We start from the raw sequence: 17506 nt of genomic DNA, 5'->3' as shown, positions 1-17506 counted from the left end.
TGATGTTATGCAAGAGACCAGTGCAAAAGTAGCCTTATGGATATATGTCCAGCAGCATTCCGGAGCACGTACGCTTCACTGCATATCTAGTAAAATGTTGTTACAGGCCATGCATACAATGTACAATGTTGTTACATGTCATGCATATAACGTAAAATGTTGTTACACGCCATGCGTATCAAGTAAAATATTGTTACACGCCATGCATATAATGTAAAATGTTGTTACACGCCATGCATATAACGTAAAATGTTGTAACACGCGATGCGTATCAAGTCAAATGTTGTTACACGCCATGCATATTAAGTAAAATGTTGTTACACGCCATGCATATCAAGTCAAATGTTGTTACACGTTAACGCTGACACGCCAATCACTATAATTACTGTCTTCTTACATGAACTAGCCGAAAATACCCATGGCGAGTGACACTCCAATCAATGTAATTAATGACTCATTACACGAACTACCTTAAAATAACTAATGTTGTGACACTCTAAAAACCTCAAAAAGCAATTAACTCATTACACGCCATATCTGTTGTAGTTTAAAACTTTGGTACGACCATAAAATCAGGAAGAAAACAGTTTAAACATAACAATTGAAAAAGATTGAAAAAACAAGAACATATCACACAAACCCAGCAAAAAATTAACGAACAGAAGAAAGTTTTATTTTCAGACTGGCTGACCTCTTCACTGATAACTGACATTGTTGCTGAGGTGTCGTCAAGCTTGCAAAGAACAAAGTCGAACACTTTGGTACCTTTGGGAATGAGGAATGAATCAAATCAAACTCTTTGAGTTCCTTCACACAAACGTTTGTGATTTCTGAAAAACATTTAATTAAAATGAAATGGCCTCACAATTTCCTCTATAAATATTCATTTATTCACTGAATTCATTCAGTGGAAGTCCAATTGGTTTCCTCGTTATGTGCTTGCTTTTTTTTTTTCCTTTTTCAAACCATGTAGTGTCACATGTTCAAGTCATGCCGTGTCACACACTCTAAACCCTATTGTGTCATAGATTTTCTTCATGGAGTTTGACAAACTTTGAACACTACCATGTCATAGATTCCCTTCATGTCGTGTCACAGATTCTTTCCATGGCGTATCACAAACTCTGAACCCTACCGTGTCATAGATTCCCTCCATGGCGTGTCACAAACTCTGAATGCTACCATGTCACAGATTCCCTCCATGTCGTGTCACAAACTTTGAACCCTGCTGTGTCACAGATTCCCTTCATGGCGTGTCACAAACTCTAAATGTTGCCGTGTCACAAATTCCCTCCATGGCGTGTCACAAACTTTGAACGCTGTCGAAACACAGATTCCCTCCATAGCGTGTCACAAACTCTAAACCCTGTTGTGTCACAAATTCCCTCCATAGCATGTCACAAACTTTGAACCCTACCATGTCACAGATTCCCTTTATGGAGTGTCACAAACTCTAAACACTGCTGTGTCACAGTCGTGTCACACATTCCCACCAAGACGTGTCACACATTCCCAACATGCCATTTCACAAACTCTAAACCTTACCCTGCCACAGCCGTGTCACATATGGCCTGCTGTAGCACGACCATTTCGTGCCTTAGATTCACATCTTTCTCCTTTCGATTCACCACTGTATCAGAGATTTCTGGTTTCACATCATTCTCCAAGCTTTTGATTCATTACGACCGGTTCCTTGTTCGATTTAATATTACTCTTCTTCTATTATCTGAATGTCATGTTTGAAATATCTGAAAAACTATCTCATGCAACATTATTTTGTTTTGCACAAGTTTTACGAAAAAAAAAAATGTTTTGCACAAAATTAGATGTTCGTAAATTCTTTGTATTTTTATTTTTTTATTTTTTTCTTATTTGAGAGTGCGCGTCAATGAAGGTATCTCATTAAGAGTATTTTTATCCTAAAATCTATTTTCGTAACTAAAAATAGTTAAAATTATTTAGAGACATATTTTTAAAAACACAAAGGGTTAAAAAAAATATTTCTCCATATATATATATATATATATATCTATATATTTATTACAGTTCTTGGTAATCTCCTCGTGCTAACATATTGCTACAATTGCCATGTCTTGTTAGTATAGTAGGTGTGGCTATTGCTTGTTCCCACAACAACTGGGAAAATCCATTTCCAAGGGAATCCAAAAGAGGTGTTAATGGGAAATTTCGCAACAGCTTCCACTATCCGTGCGGGCACTGCTCTTCTGGAACTCGTACGAGAACTTGGTATGTAGTAGTAGCAGTATTATCATTGCTGATTGCGCTGCGGACGCCATTGGAGAATTACTCAAGAATCAAGACAGACATTGGAAAATAGAAAAAATGGGGTTAGACATAGTGCAGCCAAACACTTGCGTAAGAGGTTGCTGCTCCAGCGACTCCATCCCTCTTCACCTTCCTCCTTCTTCCTACATTCTTCTTTCCCCAATTGCCAGGGGTAAGTGTGACACTCTTTTGCTCCCTTTCCTTCTGCTATTCCTTCCACCACATTTCTCATGGTTTTGTTGGCTTCGATCAAGGGGCGGAAAGCGTTGTTTACGAAGCAATTCTGGATGGAAAGAGGGTTGCAGTGAAGAAGCCAATCTTGTCTACCTCGGACGAGTTGGACAAATTTCACAAGGAGTTGCAGCTCCTATGCAAGCTGCATCATCCTGGAATAGCAACCCTTGTCGCCGCGCATGCCAGGCCTCCCAATTACATGTTCTTCTTTCAATTCTATGAAGAACGAAATCTGGCTCATAAATTACACGTCCAAGAGTGGACTCCCGATATTGATCACGCGCTTACAATTACGCTCCAGTTAGGTACACTTATATCTGCATTCTCCAGAATTTCCTTTTTTCTTTCCTGCTATTTGGTATCCATTTCTGTTTTCTGTTTTATGACATTAAATTATGGATTGGTTTCTCTGTTTCTTTCTGATTTATCTATTTTCCTGTTTACTTCAACTAAGCCTAATCATATGCTAGGAGACTTGGAGAGTATATTGATATAGCTTGGCAAACAGAGAATAGTTTAGGTGCTATCACGTTTATGAAAGTAATCAGGGTTTATGTTGTGTTACAATATAGGATTAAAACAGGATGAATGAGAGTTTATGTAGTTGCACCCTTCCTTCTAGTGGCATCTTAGATTTTAAGTTTGATGGTTGGTTAGTTTGTTCGGGGGTCTGTGAAAAGTCTTTTCCAACGTTTTATGGGGACAAAAGCGAGGTTGGCTTTTTGTCTATAATAATGCTAGAAATTTAGATACTTGGTTTAAGAAAACAGAAATTAAATTTTTTAGGTGGTTGCGGTTTCTTCAAACAATCCCAAAAGACAAATTAACGGTTGAAAAACTTTTACTAAACTTGTTGTCACAGTCCAATCTTATATAGAAGAGGCTCTGGTATGTATCTGTGCTCTAGCCTTCATGGACCTATATTGTGGCATACTTTATTAGAGCTTGTACCAACCAGAAACATGCAAACCTAAGTCCTGTCATATCCAAGGTGCTTCACTATGCAAGTTTATGCAAGCCAAGGTGCTTCACTATGCTAGTTTTTTGGCTAGCCACCTCCTAAGCCCTGCTATGCTTGGTTAAATGTATAATCTGCATTAAGGGCTGATGGCCTTAATAGGGAGCTAGTTGGTATTTTCGATAGAAAGCTCTTTGGTATATGTGTGGGCTCAAGAATCCTGATTGCTTACTCCTAGCCAGCAATTTTGGGCTCAAGAATCCTGGTTGCTTATTTCTCATTGTGAATGCATTTCTCATCGTAGAGCCGCTGAACGAAGAATTTTGGGGATTTGTGTCCTTAAATTGCTTGACTAAGGCTAACTCTTTTGAATAAGATATGGAATATTTAAAGTAATATTTAAGGAAACTAACCAAGGCAACCTTGTCTTGGATATTTTGCTTGCTTCACCATGTTGGTACACACAAGTTTGGGATTCATTGCATTCACAATGCATTTGGTAATAGGACAAACAGAAAACACATGAAATTCTGATTATCACGCAAACTGAATATGTACCTTCTGTTGATAAAATGCTATGTTCTGGTCATAGTGCTGTTAATGCGTCATAGGAAACCTCTCAATTATAAGCAGAATGTGACCTGTATCCGAGTACAACTCACAAAGGTATATATGGATAATAATTGATATATAGACTGAACTTTGCTGAAATTTTATGTTTGTTTCACGGTAATGCAGACACTGTATTACTTCTGTCATATTGGTTTTAAGTAAATCTTTTTGAACTGCAATCTCAAGGCTTTGTTAATTTTCCTTCTTTTTTTTTAATTTCTAAAATATCTTTGTTATTAATTTGTTTTTTTATTTACCTTCTATGGTTTCAGATTGGTGTTAGAAACAATGTACTCACAAAAGAAAACTAAATAAATTAAAAAAAGTGAAAACCTAGATATCCTGATAGCCAGAAAAGCCATTACCATTGAGTGATGAATATGCAGCATGATAACTGCTTGCTGTAACTTTGTTTTTTTATGTAAGGAACTAGTTAATAATAAAGGATCTGACAAGCTTTTTAATGCGCTTACCCACTTTGTATTATCCTCATGTTTACATGGAAATATTTATCTTAATCACAATACTCTGTTGACTAGCTTATACTAAAAGTTTTCTATTGCATATTATTTTTTCCCCATCTTGTTTTTTGCTTCCGTTTCTGTTTACCAGAATTTACAAAAATTTTCTTTTCAATGATGTTGCATGATGCACCTTTTCTGCTGTTTTTTTTTTCCTCCAGCAAAGGCTTTGCAATACCTGCACAATCAAGGAATCATACATAGGGATGTGAAACCAGCAAATGTTCTTGTAATTTTCTTATATAACCTTTTATCTCTTTAATTTATCTAGATCTTCTGGTTGGAGTTAGATACTCTCAGCAAATGATTTTAATTGAGTGAATTCCGTGCCTCAAAGTTATATAAGAACACCAATAACATATGATGCAGCTTGACCAAAACTCTTCTGCACACCTAGCTGACTTTGGTTTGGCAGAATATAAGAAAGATCTTAGAGGAGTTTCTACTGAGAATTGGAGATCATCTGGCAAGCCAACAGGTGGTTTTCATAAAAAGAATATGGTTGGCACTCTTATTTATATGGCACCTGAGATATTGAGGAAGGAGATACATACTGAAAAATCAGATGTCTACAGCTTTGGAGTATCCATCAAGTAAGAATGCAAGATAGATTTATGAATTAGGATTCTTGCTATACTAACCTATAATGCTTTTATTATTTTGGGATAATAAAGGATGTGCATACCTAATTTCATCTCCTTCTCTTAGATTGCTAGTTATTATCAACTGTTAATCTAAAATACTGAGATTATTTATTTATAGATTGCAATGGAAGATTTTAGAAATATTTCAAATTGAGTTAAAAGCATTTTGGTCTTTAGCCTTTTAAAAAGTTCAATTTGGTCCCTAACTTCTTAATTGTTCTATTGATGTTTCTAACCTTTCAATTTTTAAGATTTAATGCTTCGGTCAGACAATTATGTAAAAAAATGGACAACCCATATGTGGCCAACAATCTTTTTGACATTGTAACACTTCCGTTTATTTCTATATTGAGAGGTTAAAGACCAATTAATTTTTTTTAAAAAAAATTAGGGCCAACTGTGCTTTAACGTGTTGAAATTTACTAAATTGTCTTAATATATCTTGTATTGATAACTTGATATCTGAACTAATTTTGAATTAAACATAAAATTACATCTAAATGAGTGGGTTGAACATGTCATAGCTTAGTTGATTACTGAACTGATCAACTCAAGAAGACTTTCTTATCCTCTTGTTTATTTTTTTATTTTCGAGCTTGCAAGTCAACTGCCATACAACATGATTAATTTGTGTCATAATCATGTTAACATGAATTTTGGCATGAACCCACTAAAGGTCAAATCATCTTTGCATGTAATGTCCAATATTGCAACCCCTACTCTTGAGAAATTCTTACCAATTTATGTGTGGATAGCTACATAAAGAAGTTGGCATCTTTTCATAGTAATGAAACGTCCAAGCACCCATAAGCTAATCCAGAAGAATATGCTTATTTATGTATTTATGATGTTACCATCCAAAATTTTGTGACAAATCAACTGGAGAAGGATCCTTTGTATGGTCAGCCTGAGTCTCCAGTTATTTCATCTCTCATCATGTAATTTGATATCAATTGTTGGTTTTAGATGATTTGTCATTTGCTGCAACATTTTTTTTTTTTGTTTAGTTTTAATGTTTTTACATGGTCCTTGGCCTTAAAAGAAGCTTGTGGGCTTTATTAAGAGAAAAGAATAAAGCAATGCGATGCCATTCCTCCTTACTGAATGGGATGACAAGCAGTGTTCAAAGCATTTAGATGCTTCAGTGAACCATGAAACAGTTTATGCTTCTCTGGCTTGTCTGGGCTTGGAATCTCTACATTAGGCTTCTGTTGGGACTTTGGAAAGTATTTAACAGCTTTGCATAATTGAAACACTGTTGAAATGATAATAAAAAGAAATTTAGGCCTGAAATAATAGCAACAAATTCCATTTAACCATGAACCTAGGGGGTTTGTGTTATTGAAAACTCATTTACATTTTATTTAAATGCAAAATCATTTTGGTTGCTGTTGGCTTTTTGTTATGTGGAAGTTTGAATCTCATGAAATCGATGTTGGAAACATATCCAAGGATGCACCTCTGATATGTCCAATTCTTGTCCTTTTTTTTTAGGATTTTTCTTTCCTCTTCTCTGTTTTATGGTACGCAATATGTCTATTGGTGATTAGGTGTGTATTTGTCCTGTTTTCTCTGTCATTGCCTCCAATATCCACTGGACACAGAAATAACTAATTGGTAGAGATGTCCATGCTTCCCAGAGCCCTACAGCAATAGCACATGTTAAGCTATTAAGTGAATCAATGGATCAGGTTTCTTCATGGTGCTATCATTGGCTCTTATGGTAAGAGCTAAGAAATATCATCTTGAGCTAGATTTATATGCTCTAGCATGGTTAATCTAATTGTGACCTATGCGTTATGGTGGTTATATTTCCCAGTTTATCATTTCAGTTTAGTAGTTGCTTCTATATTTGCTGCTCTGTAAGGCTACAAATACAGAACTTGATTTCCATTTCATTGCAGTGAACTGCTAACTGGCGTTATCCCATACACTGATATTCGTGCTGAAGCTCAGGTTGGTCTTTTCTTGATTGCATTTACTTATTATGTATCTGATTTCTGATTAGTGATATTATTATGGTTATGCATATGCTTATTAAGAAAATTTGAGCTATCACTCTCATTGGTAGGACTTCCACTTCAAGACAAATTTTATTGCATTGTTTGATGCTTGGCAACTATTGATATTGGTACTTAAAAGAATTGGAAAAACTCATGTTTGGATATAATTTCTGCATATATGCATGCCTTTTCGACCTTGAAAGGGCAACTTAAATTGTTGTATCTGACCAGTTTGACTGGTGAATTATCAGTGTTTCTTTGATTTGGAAGGGTTTAGAACTACCCTGACTTATAATTAACTTTGTCAAATCTGGTCAGACCCACTAAACTAGCTGGATTTTGTTGAACCTAATCTGCCCAAATCAAATTTTATTAATCTCTCTCATATCTAACATATTAACTAGAAAGCTGAGGTTTAATCAGGCTCTCAACCACCCAGCTTGCTAATTTTTAGTATTATACAGAAAAATTTCAGATTAAGTTACATATGAATATCTTAATTAGATGTTTAACTTTTTACACAGTCCAACTGCTGGACCCAGAATTAGTTTACTCTATGAGCCAACCCCCTGCTAGAATGATCTGTGATCCAAGTAATAAGGAACATTGTTCGTATGGATCATGCTGCTCATGTTTGCTGTTACTGGAAATTAGGCATTAGCTTTTACAATGAATTTTTAAATAGTGCTTAAGGAGATCATTTTAACACTATATATTTTTATTCCTGCATTCTGTTTACTTGGAGGTTATTGGGGAAATGGCAAACCAAACTTGTTCTATTGTGTTTGAAGTTTCTGATGGTAGAAGATATATTCTGGTTGGTTCATTCAATAAATCTAGTTCTCTTTGTTTTAGGGTTATTTTGCAGCAGTTTCCAAGGACAAATTACTTCCTTTTTTTCTTCCTACTATGCTTACACAATGACAGGCTGCAAAACAAATATAAGCCTCTTTTGCTTCTTCTTTTCTACTATTATTTAAAGGATTAGCATAAGAAGGATCTTGTGCCTTTTTTCTACCAAAGAAGGTTCTGCCAACCCAGAACTACCCGCTACAAGTTACAGTCTAAATTAAAAATGTAGGGGAGAATAAGCTGAAAGATGGTCTTGAGGAACTTTAAACAAGTCATGTCAGTATTAATTAAATAGAAGTTGAATTATATCTCTGATCTACCTTCCTGCCATATTATTACAAGCCAACTTATTTTTGATGATTTTTGCATCTGAATTAATTTGGGATGAATGATCGGTTATTGGATAAATGTATCCAACCATTATTGCTATCTAATTTTTCCTCCAGCCATAAGTTCTTTTCTAGTGAATGATTTTAACATCAAATCAGAGCTTGCTTTGCATTCATGCCGGTCATTTCATGCCTAGAATTGAAGAGATAAACAAACTGCAAATCTGCACACTTTAGATTTATGTTTTCTGGTAGAATGTTTGAACTTTGAGTATAGTCAGCATTGGACTATGGTCAAGCAAAGCCTCACGTCTCTTTAATATTGCAAACCATGGGTGGGTGTTGACTACTCATATTTGTTGTTAAAGCTTTAGTGGTTGTTTGTAATTTATTTGCTACTGGCAGGCCCACACTGTTCTGGAGATGAACTATACTGAGCAGCAACTTACTGCCGCTGTGGTCTCTGGTGGACTGCGACCAGTTCTTCCTGGTATTGTGTCTGGAGTGCCAGCAAGTATGCTGTCACTAATTCAAAAGTGTTGGGATGCAAATCCTCAAAATAGGCCTTCATTTAACGATATAGTTTTAGAACTAGATGGTATTTTGGAACAGAGAAAGAGAATGGAGAAAGAAGATCTATCACTTCAAAAATCTTCTATTTCCCATGGTCATCAAGTCATGGAAAGCATTAACAACCTTCATACCTATCAGGAAAATATTAACTGGTCTACTCAGGGACAATGTTTATCCAAAAGAGCATCTGCTGAAGTACATTCTGGTTTCGGAAAATGGCTTGATTCTTCTGATGAATCTTTGACATACCATCCAGTACTTTCTTGGGGATCCTTTGCTACATGTGGGAGAAGGGAGAGTATGGAGGACACACACTTTCTTATGCCTTACTTATGCAACGAGAAAGATGTTCATGTTTTCGGTATCTTTGATGGTCACAGAGGTATGCAAAACTGTGACACATGATACTGAAGATCCAGTAGGGATCAAATATGAGGATAAAGTGCTCCTAATGGCCACTGGAAACTTGTTTAAATAAATACATCTGAAGAAAAAGAGTTAGGAGGCCAAATTAAATTCTGGGTAATTTAAATTAAAATCGTTTCAGAAGGTAATCTTATCTAAGTGATTAATTCAAATACTTCTCACCCTCCTTTTTTTCTTCCTGATTTTGGAATAACTTATAAAGTAGAAGCTGTCTCTACTTTCAAGTTACTAAATTTGTGTGTATATATAATTGGAATGTCTTAACCTGTTTTTTGGCTATCCTGAATTTATTCTAATTCAGTTACATGAGTTTACCTTATTATTAGCAATTAATAATTCAAGAACCACTTAGCTTCAAGTGAGAAACAATAGAATTGTTATGGAGTCAGATACTTTGAAAACAAAATTGTTCATGTTTCTGCATCTCTTAAAGTAAACTGTCTTCGAATCTTACCTGGAGATATCTTCAAATTCTAGAGGAGACAAGCTCCTCTTTAAATCTCTAAGAAACCATTGGGATAGAATTATTATTCAAAATTGTCTGTTTCTTAGTATGGTTAAGTGTGATTTTCTTGTTCATATAAACTCTCTGGATTCTGGAACATCTGTAGGTGCAGCAGCAGCTGAGTTTTCAGCTCAAGCATTGCCGGAATTTCTGAAAATCTTAGGATCTACATGCAGGTTTGTTTTGCTCTGGTTGTTATGCCTGCCTTTGTCTAACTATTATCCACTTTCTTAGATTAAACAAGTGTATATATGAATGCAGTCCTGCTGATGCGCTGTTGGAAGCATTTGTTAGGACAGATGTTGCTTTTAGAAATGAACTTGATTCTCATCGTAATTCCAAGAGGGTGACTCAGAAAGATTGGCATCCTGGTTGCACTGCAGCTGCTGCCCTAATAGTTAGAAACAAGCTTTTTGTCGCTAATGCAGGTGATTGCAGGACAATTTTATGTCGGGCTGGGTGCCCCTTAGCTCTGAGTAGGGTGAGCTTGGACTGTTTCATTCTAATTCTATTGGTTCTTGTGGCATTATGTTGTGTTATATTTTGAAATTAGTTGACTTTGACATATTAGGATCATGTCGCAAGCTGTCTTGAGGAGAGAGATCGTGTTGTTAGTGCAGGGGGGAAAGTAAAATGGCAAGTTGATACTTGGAGGGTTGGTCCTGCTGCACTTCAGGTTTGTCTGCTTTAACTCTTTCCAATTTTGACTTTGATAGTAGATGTTTCTCGTTGAAGGAAATACTCTATCAGCATTCAGCAGTTTAATTGTTAAACATTTGCTTGATAGAAGAAAAGACCCAAAAAGTCTTTTAACTTAGTATTGGAAAGCTGGTTCTTCAAAGAAAAATCAAACCTTGTAGTTAGACTTGCTTTTTGGATGTTTTCATTTCATGATATTTCATTCCACCTAGGGCTTTGGTATCCTTCTCTTAATCTGTTTATGCTTGGGTTATAAATTCTTGTTTCCTATCAGAATTGAATTACTAACCTCACTCTTTAACATACTTTCCTGGGAGGAGGCTCCTTTTTGGCTAAAAGTGTGTTGGACAGAGGCCAATGGCCTGCAATCTATTCCAACATCAATATATATCTTCACTCATAGTTATCAGCTTGTGAACTTTTTAATTGCTTGTTTTGCAACTTAATAGCATATTACATTTTGGTTTTTAAATTCTTTTTTATAAAAACACACTACAATTGGTATTTTTTTCGAACATTCAAATGCTGCCATCAATCCTTAAAGCCAAAATGGGTGGTTAAAAATCAAGATTGCTCAACCGTTTAGTCCATTATGGCAGTTTTCAAAGAAAACACTTCAGACTTGTGTGATTGAGTGATTAACAGATAGGCTTGTCCAACCTGTTTTTATAGTACCATGTACTCAATATTGAGGTTTCATATTATTGTTTAATATTTCATAAATTCATTAGCAAGTTATGGATCTTGTTTTTGATAAATTAAATAATTATTATGCATATCTGGACTCTTGTAAGGAGAGTTCGAGTTGCAGAGAACTGGAAGATAAATTATATGAGTCAGATTACTACACAGACAGCATATTAACAATTGGAAAAATCATACGCCAAACTTCATGCCGTGTGCAATCTCTGCTTGCATTAGATAGCACACTCAAAATTTAAGCATCTTCTTGCACCAATCAGCCACCTTTTTTGGCTATCCTTAGGAGCACCCTTTATATGATGCTTCTATTTATATTGACGATTGCAGATAATTGCTACCATTATTAAGTGTACGTGTGGTAACTTGAGGTGGAGACACCACATGGTGTTTAGGTTCTACATACTATTTTGGACCTACTGACGCTTTAGGATTTTTAGCCAAAACACTACTACATTGAGTACATGTACAACAAACCACTGCTGACTGACAGCAGCATGCCACAACTCCAGTGCCTTAAGAACTTTAGCTAAAGATGGATTACCAAAGCTTTCAATCAAACAACTTAAACAACAAGACTTGGAATGAAATCCATGCATATATTGAAACAATTAGCACAAAACACCATCAAATTGAGTCAAAATTGTTTCAACATTGAGGCTAATTGCAGCAATCAAGTGCTTAGTAAGCAAATCAAACACTAATACAGGTGCTATAAGCGAGGAGAGAGAGCTGGGAAGAACTAGAGAACAACCTGCTATTGTGGTACTATATCTTGTATTTATACACTATTTTTAGAGATAGACATGCAACTGACTATATTAACCTTCATAACAATTAATGTACCATTTAAGATGGGTGTTCAAACCAAATAAATTGTAGAACTATAGTCTGCAGCACTAAGCAGTATATCAAAAGCACTAAGCGTAGGCCAAAATATTTTAGCCAACAATAGACCCTCAAACACCTTCTTTGCAACACAATCTCAGTAAAGGCTTAACTTTTATGGCTCTACCATGTGCTTTAGGTAACAAGGCCACAAAATATGTGTGCTATAGTAATGGGGTCACGGAGTATCGGCGTTCAGTGTTAATTTGCTGCAGTGTTATACGATGGTCGATAATCAACTCCATGAGTTTTCTAATGCAAAGGATCTATCGGAGTGGCAACTGTAGAGCATATGACTCATGTCATTGCTTATTAGGTGTGAGCAGTGGATCCATACTTAGTTACTAACTGAGAGGAGAGAGTAGCCAAAGAGAGAAACTTTAGAAACTCATACTTGGTATTTCACATTAGTTTTTTACAAAGTTCAAGTTTGTAATCTCAAACTTGAAACCATGTCTCCTTCATGGAGGAGTTGCCATTTATAGGCTTACAAGATCATAACGAACAAACTAGTCACTATTGAAGATTGTGACGTGACCTACACACCTTTTTATAAAGGTTAAATAATTGACACACATTTTGATAAAGGTGATTCTAAAAGAACAAAAATAAATAGTAAAAGACAAATACTACAAGACAAATGAGCATTAGATTCCTCGAGTGCTTCTTTTGAGGTGGCATGCCTTTTGAAGTTGGTGGAGCTCTTTTGTCGAGGATGACTTGACAACACATTGGATGATGTGACAACACACTAGAAGATGATACTAGCACAGTTATCATCTTTAAGCATACTTAATTCAACATAATTTTAATTTGGATTTTATGGGCTGTTTTTGGTGGAATTGGGCCACTCTTGATTTGTTATGGCAATGGCCTTTTGGACGTTATGACTATAGTCTTGGTTGTGTAATGATCCATCTTCATCTTGGATCAGAATGTTGGTCCGATTTGCTCTAACTAAAAGGTATTTCCTTTGATCAAAATGACAGATGTCCATTTTGAAAAGTTTATTTGGGTCAAATCTATAGTCTTGATTATTTGTCCAATGGGGTTGTAAGGTAAGTGTGTTGCCTTTGAGGGGAGCATAAAAAGAAGGTTGACATGCCAAAGGTGTAAAGGCTCATATTCTGGTGGATAGAATTTCCATAGGTTCTCTTGGAGGAAGGTGTCAACCTACCTCTCATGCTTAAAGGCTAAAACTACAACAAACGATTTATACCAACAGCTACGCTCAATGGTGGAATTCAGATGATTGGGGATATGAGCCTTTTCACCTTCAGCATGTCAACGTCCCTCTCATGCTCCTCTCAAAGGCAAGACACTTCCCCTACAATTTTTATTGGACAAATAATCAGGATTGTTAAAAAAAAAAATTCAAGATTGTGGATATAACCCAAGTAAGTTCTTCAAGATGGACATTTGTCATTTTAATCGAAGGATACCTTTTGGTTAGAGCAAATCAGACCAACATTCTGACCTAAGCTGAAGATTGATCATTACACAGCTAAGGCTACAGTCAAAATGTCCAAGAAACTCTTGCCATAACATATCAAGAGTGATCCAACCCTCTAAACCAAGAAAGATCCAATTTCATAGAAAACAGCTCATAAAATTCAAATTAAAATTATGTTTAATTAAGTATGTTTAAAGATGATAAGTGTGTTGGTATCATCCTTTAGTGATTGTCACATCATCTAGTATGTTGTCAAGTCATCTTCGACAAAAGAGCTTTGCCAATATCAAAAGGTGTGCCTCTCAAAAGAAGCACCTAAAGAATCTAATGCTCATTTGTCTTGTAGTATTTGTCTTTTACTATTTGTCTTTGTTTCTTTAGAATCACCTTTATCAAAAGGTGTGTCAATTATGCAATCTTTATAAAAAGGTGTGTAGGTTACGCCACTATCTTTAATAGTGACCAGTTTGTTTTGTAATGACTTGAACCCTAAGGCCATTACCGGCACAGTGGCCCTTTAGGCAAGCTCACAAGACCTAGCAAGCCTTAAAGACAACATCCATAATGCACGAATACACTTAGATCTTCAACAACATCACAAATAGTCACATAGACAAGTTTACAACCATGATATATTTAAATGTAGCCTTGCCACAGCATATTCACAAATAAACATCACTATATATGCGTAGATTTAATACCTCAATAGTGTTTACATCATAGAGTTCTAGAATGCCATATATTGGTTACAATCGTGGGCCTCGACCTTACATTATTGGGTTGAGCAGCTACATACTCATACCAAACCCTGACCAGCAGAGTTAACTCAAAAAAATGGAAGGCTAGGAGATGCCATTACCTATAAAATAAGTTGGAGTGAATCACCAAAGAAGGCTGTCCAATATGCTTGCTTATCTACCATGTTGCATATGGTTAGGGTTTATATGTATATTTTAAATCTGATTTGCAAATGAATCCTCCCATATTGCTTGTTTCCTCTTTTCATCCCACTTATTAATAAGGCAAATCCGATTTGCAAATGCATGGCGGATAAGTAAGCATATTGGGGAACCTTCCTTGGTGATTCACTCCAGCTTATTTTATAGGTCATCTCTTAACTTTCCATTTTTCCAATTCAACTCTACTGGTCACGGTTTGGTTTGAGTATGTAACTGTTCAAGCTGGTTGTGTAGAGTTGAGGCCCATGATTGTAGCTGATATATGGCATTCTAGAACTCTGTTAAGATATTAAATCTACACATGTATAGTGATGTTTATTTATGAATATGCCGTGGAAAGAAGCAAGATCGACCTTTTCTTCTTCAGGTGTTTGTTGGTGGCAAAAGAAGTGCTTGCACCTACTCAAACACCCTAAAGGATCTTCTTGGCCAATGATGGAGCGTCCTCCTATGGTTTCTGATCCTATCCCTCTCTTGCTACACCTTTGCCCTTACGGTTTCGGTTGTTACTGGCCTCCTCTATAGATACGATATCAGCTTTGGAAGCCGCTAAATCCCTAGTAAGTTCATCCAGTTGAGCATTTATTGCTTCTTGTTGGGCTGAATTGGCTGCATGTTCATCTTGGAACAGTTGTAAAAGTTGCTTTAGTTGTTGCTGAATAGAGTCCCCCATAACATTAGGCTTTAATACCAAATTGTTACAGTCCCTTGAAATGGATCGAGTTATGGATCGGTGTGTGGAACAGTTGGGTTTAGTTTGAGGTAAGCTGGGTATTTTGGTGAAAGGTTTCTTTTTTCGACCTATGTTTGTAATGCTGGCTTTTTAGAGAGAATCTACAGATCTCTGGAGTTTTAAGTACTCAAAACTTGAATAGATTCTGAGCAACCCTTTTTATTAACTTCACTGTTTTTTAAATACAGCTTGGTGGAATAACAACCCTTAAAGCAAGGAAATAAAGTGGAAAGGTGGAAATATAACCTCCAACAACTTGAAATGGAAAACTACCACTAACAATAAAATAGGAACAACAATGAAACGGTCAACAATAAACTGCCAGCAATCAATCAGATACGTTGACTTACTCTATACTTCCCATGTGTGAATCGCTTGTAATCTAAGGGATTATTTGGTGCGCTAACATAGTGCTTTTGATATAGGTCCCCAGACTACTGCACCTAGTGCTACGAACTATGATGCTACAGTTTATCTAGTTTCTGGCGTCGATGTTTCCGGCGTCGACCCCACCTGTCTTTACATAAATGCCTTGACTCTCTGTATGGATTTTAAAAAACTGCTTCATATATCTCAAAAATTTTATGTTGGTATTTTCTAGCCATGTCATTGGTACAGGTTTTTTAAGAGATGGGTGCCTGGACATTAGGAGAGATAAAATATTGATTAAATGAGGGGAAAAAAACAAAAGGAAAGAAAACTTAGAACTTTTTAGAGAACTCATATAAGTTATTTTCTTTTCTAATCAAATTTTCAAGCTCTTTGATAATGCACAGGCAATGAAACATAAATGAATTTATGATTTTTCTTTCCATATTTCCTTTGTTGATCTGTCTTTTTATAGGTAACTCGCTCCATTGGTGATGATGATCTGAAGCCTGCTGTAACTGCAGAGCCTGAGATAACTGAAACTGTACTCTTATTGGAGGATGAGTTCCTGGTAAGAGCCACTGTCTTGGTGAATAGTTGTATATCATTGATGGTTGATCATAATTGGAGTTCTAATCTATAGCATTATGTTTTGGACAGCTTTATAAATGTAATACAAAACATATGACGGTAACAGAAAAGAAGAACACTAGGGGAAAGCCATATTAAAACGATCTTCATTGTACAGTTTGCGAAAGAGAAAGTTTTTAAAGATGTATGATTGAAACTTGCATCTGATTCTTTAGTGTATTCAGTATTTTTGTGATCCATAATGCTAAATGTAAAACACATTTGTAAATCTTTTTTTTTCTTTGGTGTCATTAGAACTCTTTTGGTAGGTTTACATCTCTAGTCACTAAATAAATGAATGTAGTGTTTTCCACAAGATATCAAATCATTTTGTTGAAAGGTTTCTTACATGTCTATAGATTATGTGTTACTCTTTTTGAGATATCGCTAACACAATTAGGAATTGCTGCCCATATATTTGTATATGTGTGTGCACGCGCATGCCTCTCTAAACTCGGTTTTACTTTTCAGAAGTTATTTGACTGTACTTGGTTTTACTTTCTGTACCCTGTGCCTAGTGATTAGTTATGAATTCAGCTGTAAAATAAGATGGCTGTCAAAATCCCTGTGGTTCGTGGACTTGAAAAGTTAACTTAAAATAGGGTTGATTGTCAGGTAATGGCTAGTGATGGACTCTGGGATGTTGTGAGCAACATGGAGGTCATAAGCATTATCAGGGATACAGTGAAAGAGCCGGCAATGTGCTCCAAAAGATTGGCAACGGAAGCTGCAGAACGTGGCAGTAAAGATAACATCACAGTCATTGTTGTCTTCCTTCGTCCAGTATCGACAGCAGAGAGAGTTTACTAGTGTTTCTACCTCTGAATAGATTTATACAATCAATTCTTCTTAGATTGATATTTGTCTCTCCAGGATTATTTCATAAAGAGGTCTGTATTCAAAGGAAGGAATGCTATGTTTGTTAGAGCTAAAAATCTGCCTTCACAATTCACATAATAAATTTTTTTATTCTTGGATCAAGTTTTTCTGCTACGTCAATTTTTAAGGTAAGTAATGTTTTCTCCTTCTCTTTTCTTTCCGGAACACCCTCTTTTTTTCTCCAGCAACAAATTAATGATCAAATCACACACAAAATAATCAAAATTCAACTTTTTCTAAATGTTTTTGAAACC

At 35.9% G+C, this 17506-nt stretch overlaps 1 protein-coding gene across 3 annotated transcripts; it reads left to right on the top strand.

Moving 5' to 3' along the window:
* LOC18598606 (protein kinase and PP2C-like domain-containing protein) lies at positions 2067–17354 on the top strand. 3 transcript variants are annotated; one of them, XR_001928129.1, is made up of 11 exons: positions 2067–2458; positions 2541–2825; positions 4773–4840; positions 4981–5204; positions 7160–7211; positions 8845–9394; positions 10050–10119; positions 10205–10424; positions 10515–10619; positions 15563–15916; positions 16219–16310. XR_001928129.1 is itself a non-coding variant. In XM_007028192.2 (11 exons), exons 1-11 carry the CDS (start codon positions 2344–2346, stop codon positions 17181–17183), a joined length of 1980 nt encoding a protein of 659 aa, XP_007028254.2. In that variant the 5' UTR covers positions 2067–2343; the 3' UTR covers positions 17184–17354. The 3 variants fall into 3 exon arrangements, 2 of the variants coding, with proteins under 2 accessions (XP_007028254.2, XP_017977154.1); XM_007028192.2 differs by lacking the exon at positions 15563–15916 and adding an exon at positions 16989–17354 and having other exon boundaries at positions 16219–16314; XM_018121665.1 differs by lacking the exon at positions 15563–15916 and adding an exon at positions 16976–17068 and having other exon boundaries at positions 16219–16314.

The sequence above is a fragment of the Theobroma cacao genome, chromosome 5 (genome assembly GCF_000208745.1).
Source record: "Theobroma cacao cultivar B97-61/B2 chromosome 5, Criollo_cocoa_genome_V2, whole genome shotgun sequence".
Taxonomy (NCBI): Eukaryota; Viridiplantae; Streptophyta; class Magnoliopsida; order Malvales; family Malvaceae; genus Theobroma; species Theobroma cacao.
This window is presented reverse-complemented; position numbering and strand designations above follow the sequence as displayed.

What these genes read in the sequence shown, in the direction of transcription:
- LOC18598606 (XM_007028192.2), top strand. Translation starts at nt 2,344, where the DNA reads ATGGGGTTAGACATAGTGCAGCCAAACACTTGCGTAAGAGGTTGCTGC. An exon ending in TCTTTCCCCAATTGCCAGGG is followed by an intron (nt 2,459 to 2,540) that starts GTAAGTGTGACA and finishes GCTTCGATCAAG; the next exon opens with GGGCGGAAAGCGTTGTTTAC. An exon ending in TATCTTTGATGGTCACAGAG is followed by an intron (nt 9,395 to 10,049) that starts GTATGCAAAACT and finishes GAACATCTGTAG; the next exon opens with GTGCAGCAGCAGCTGAGTTT.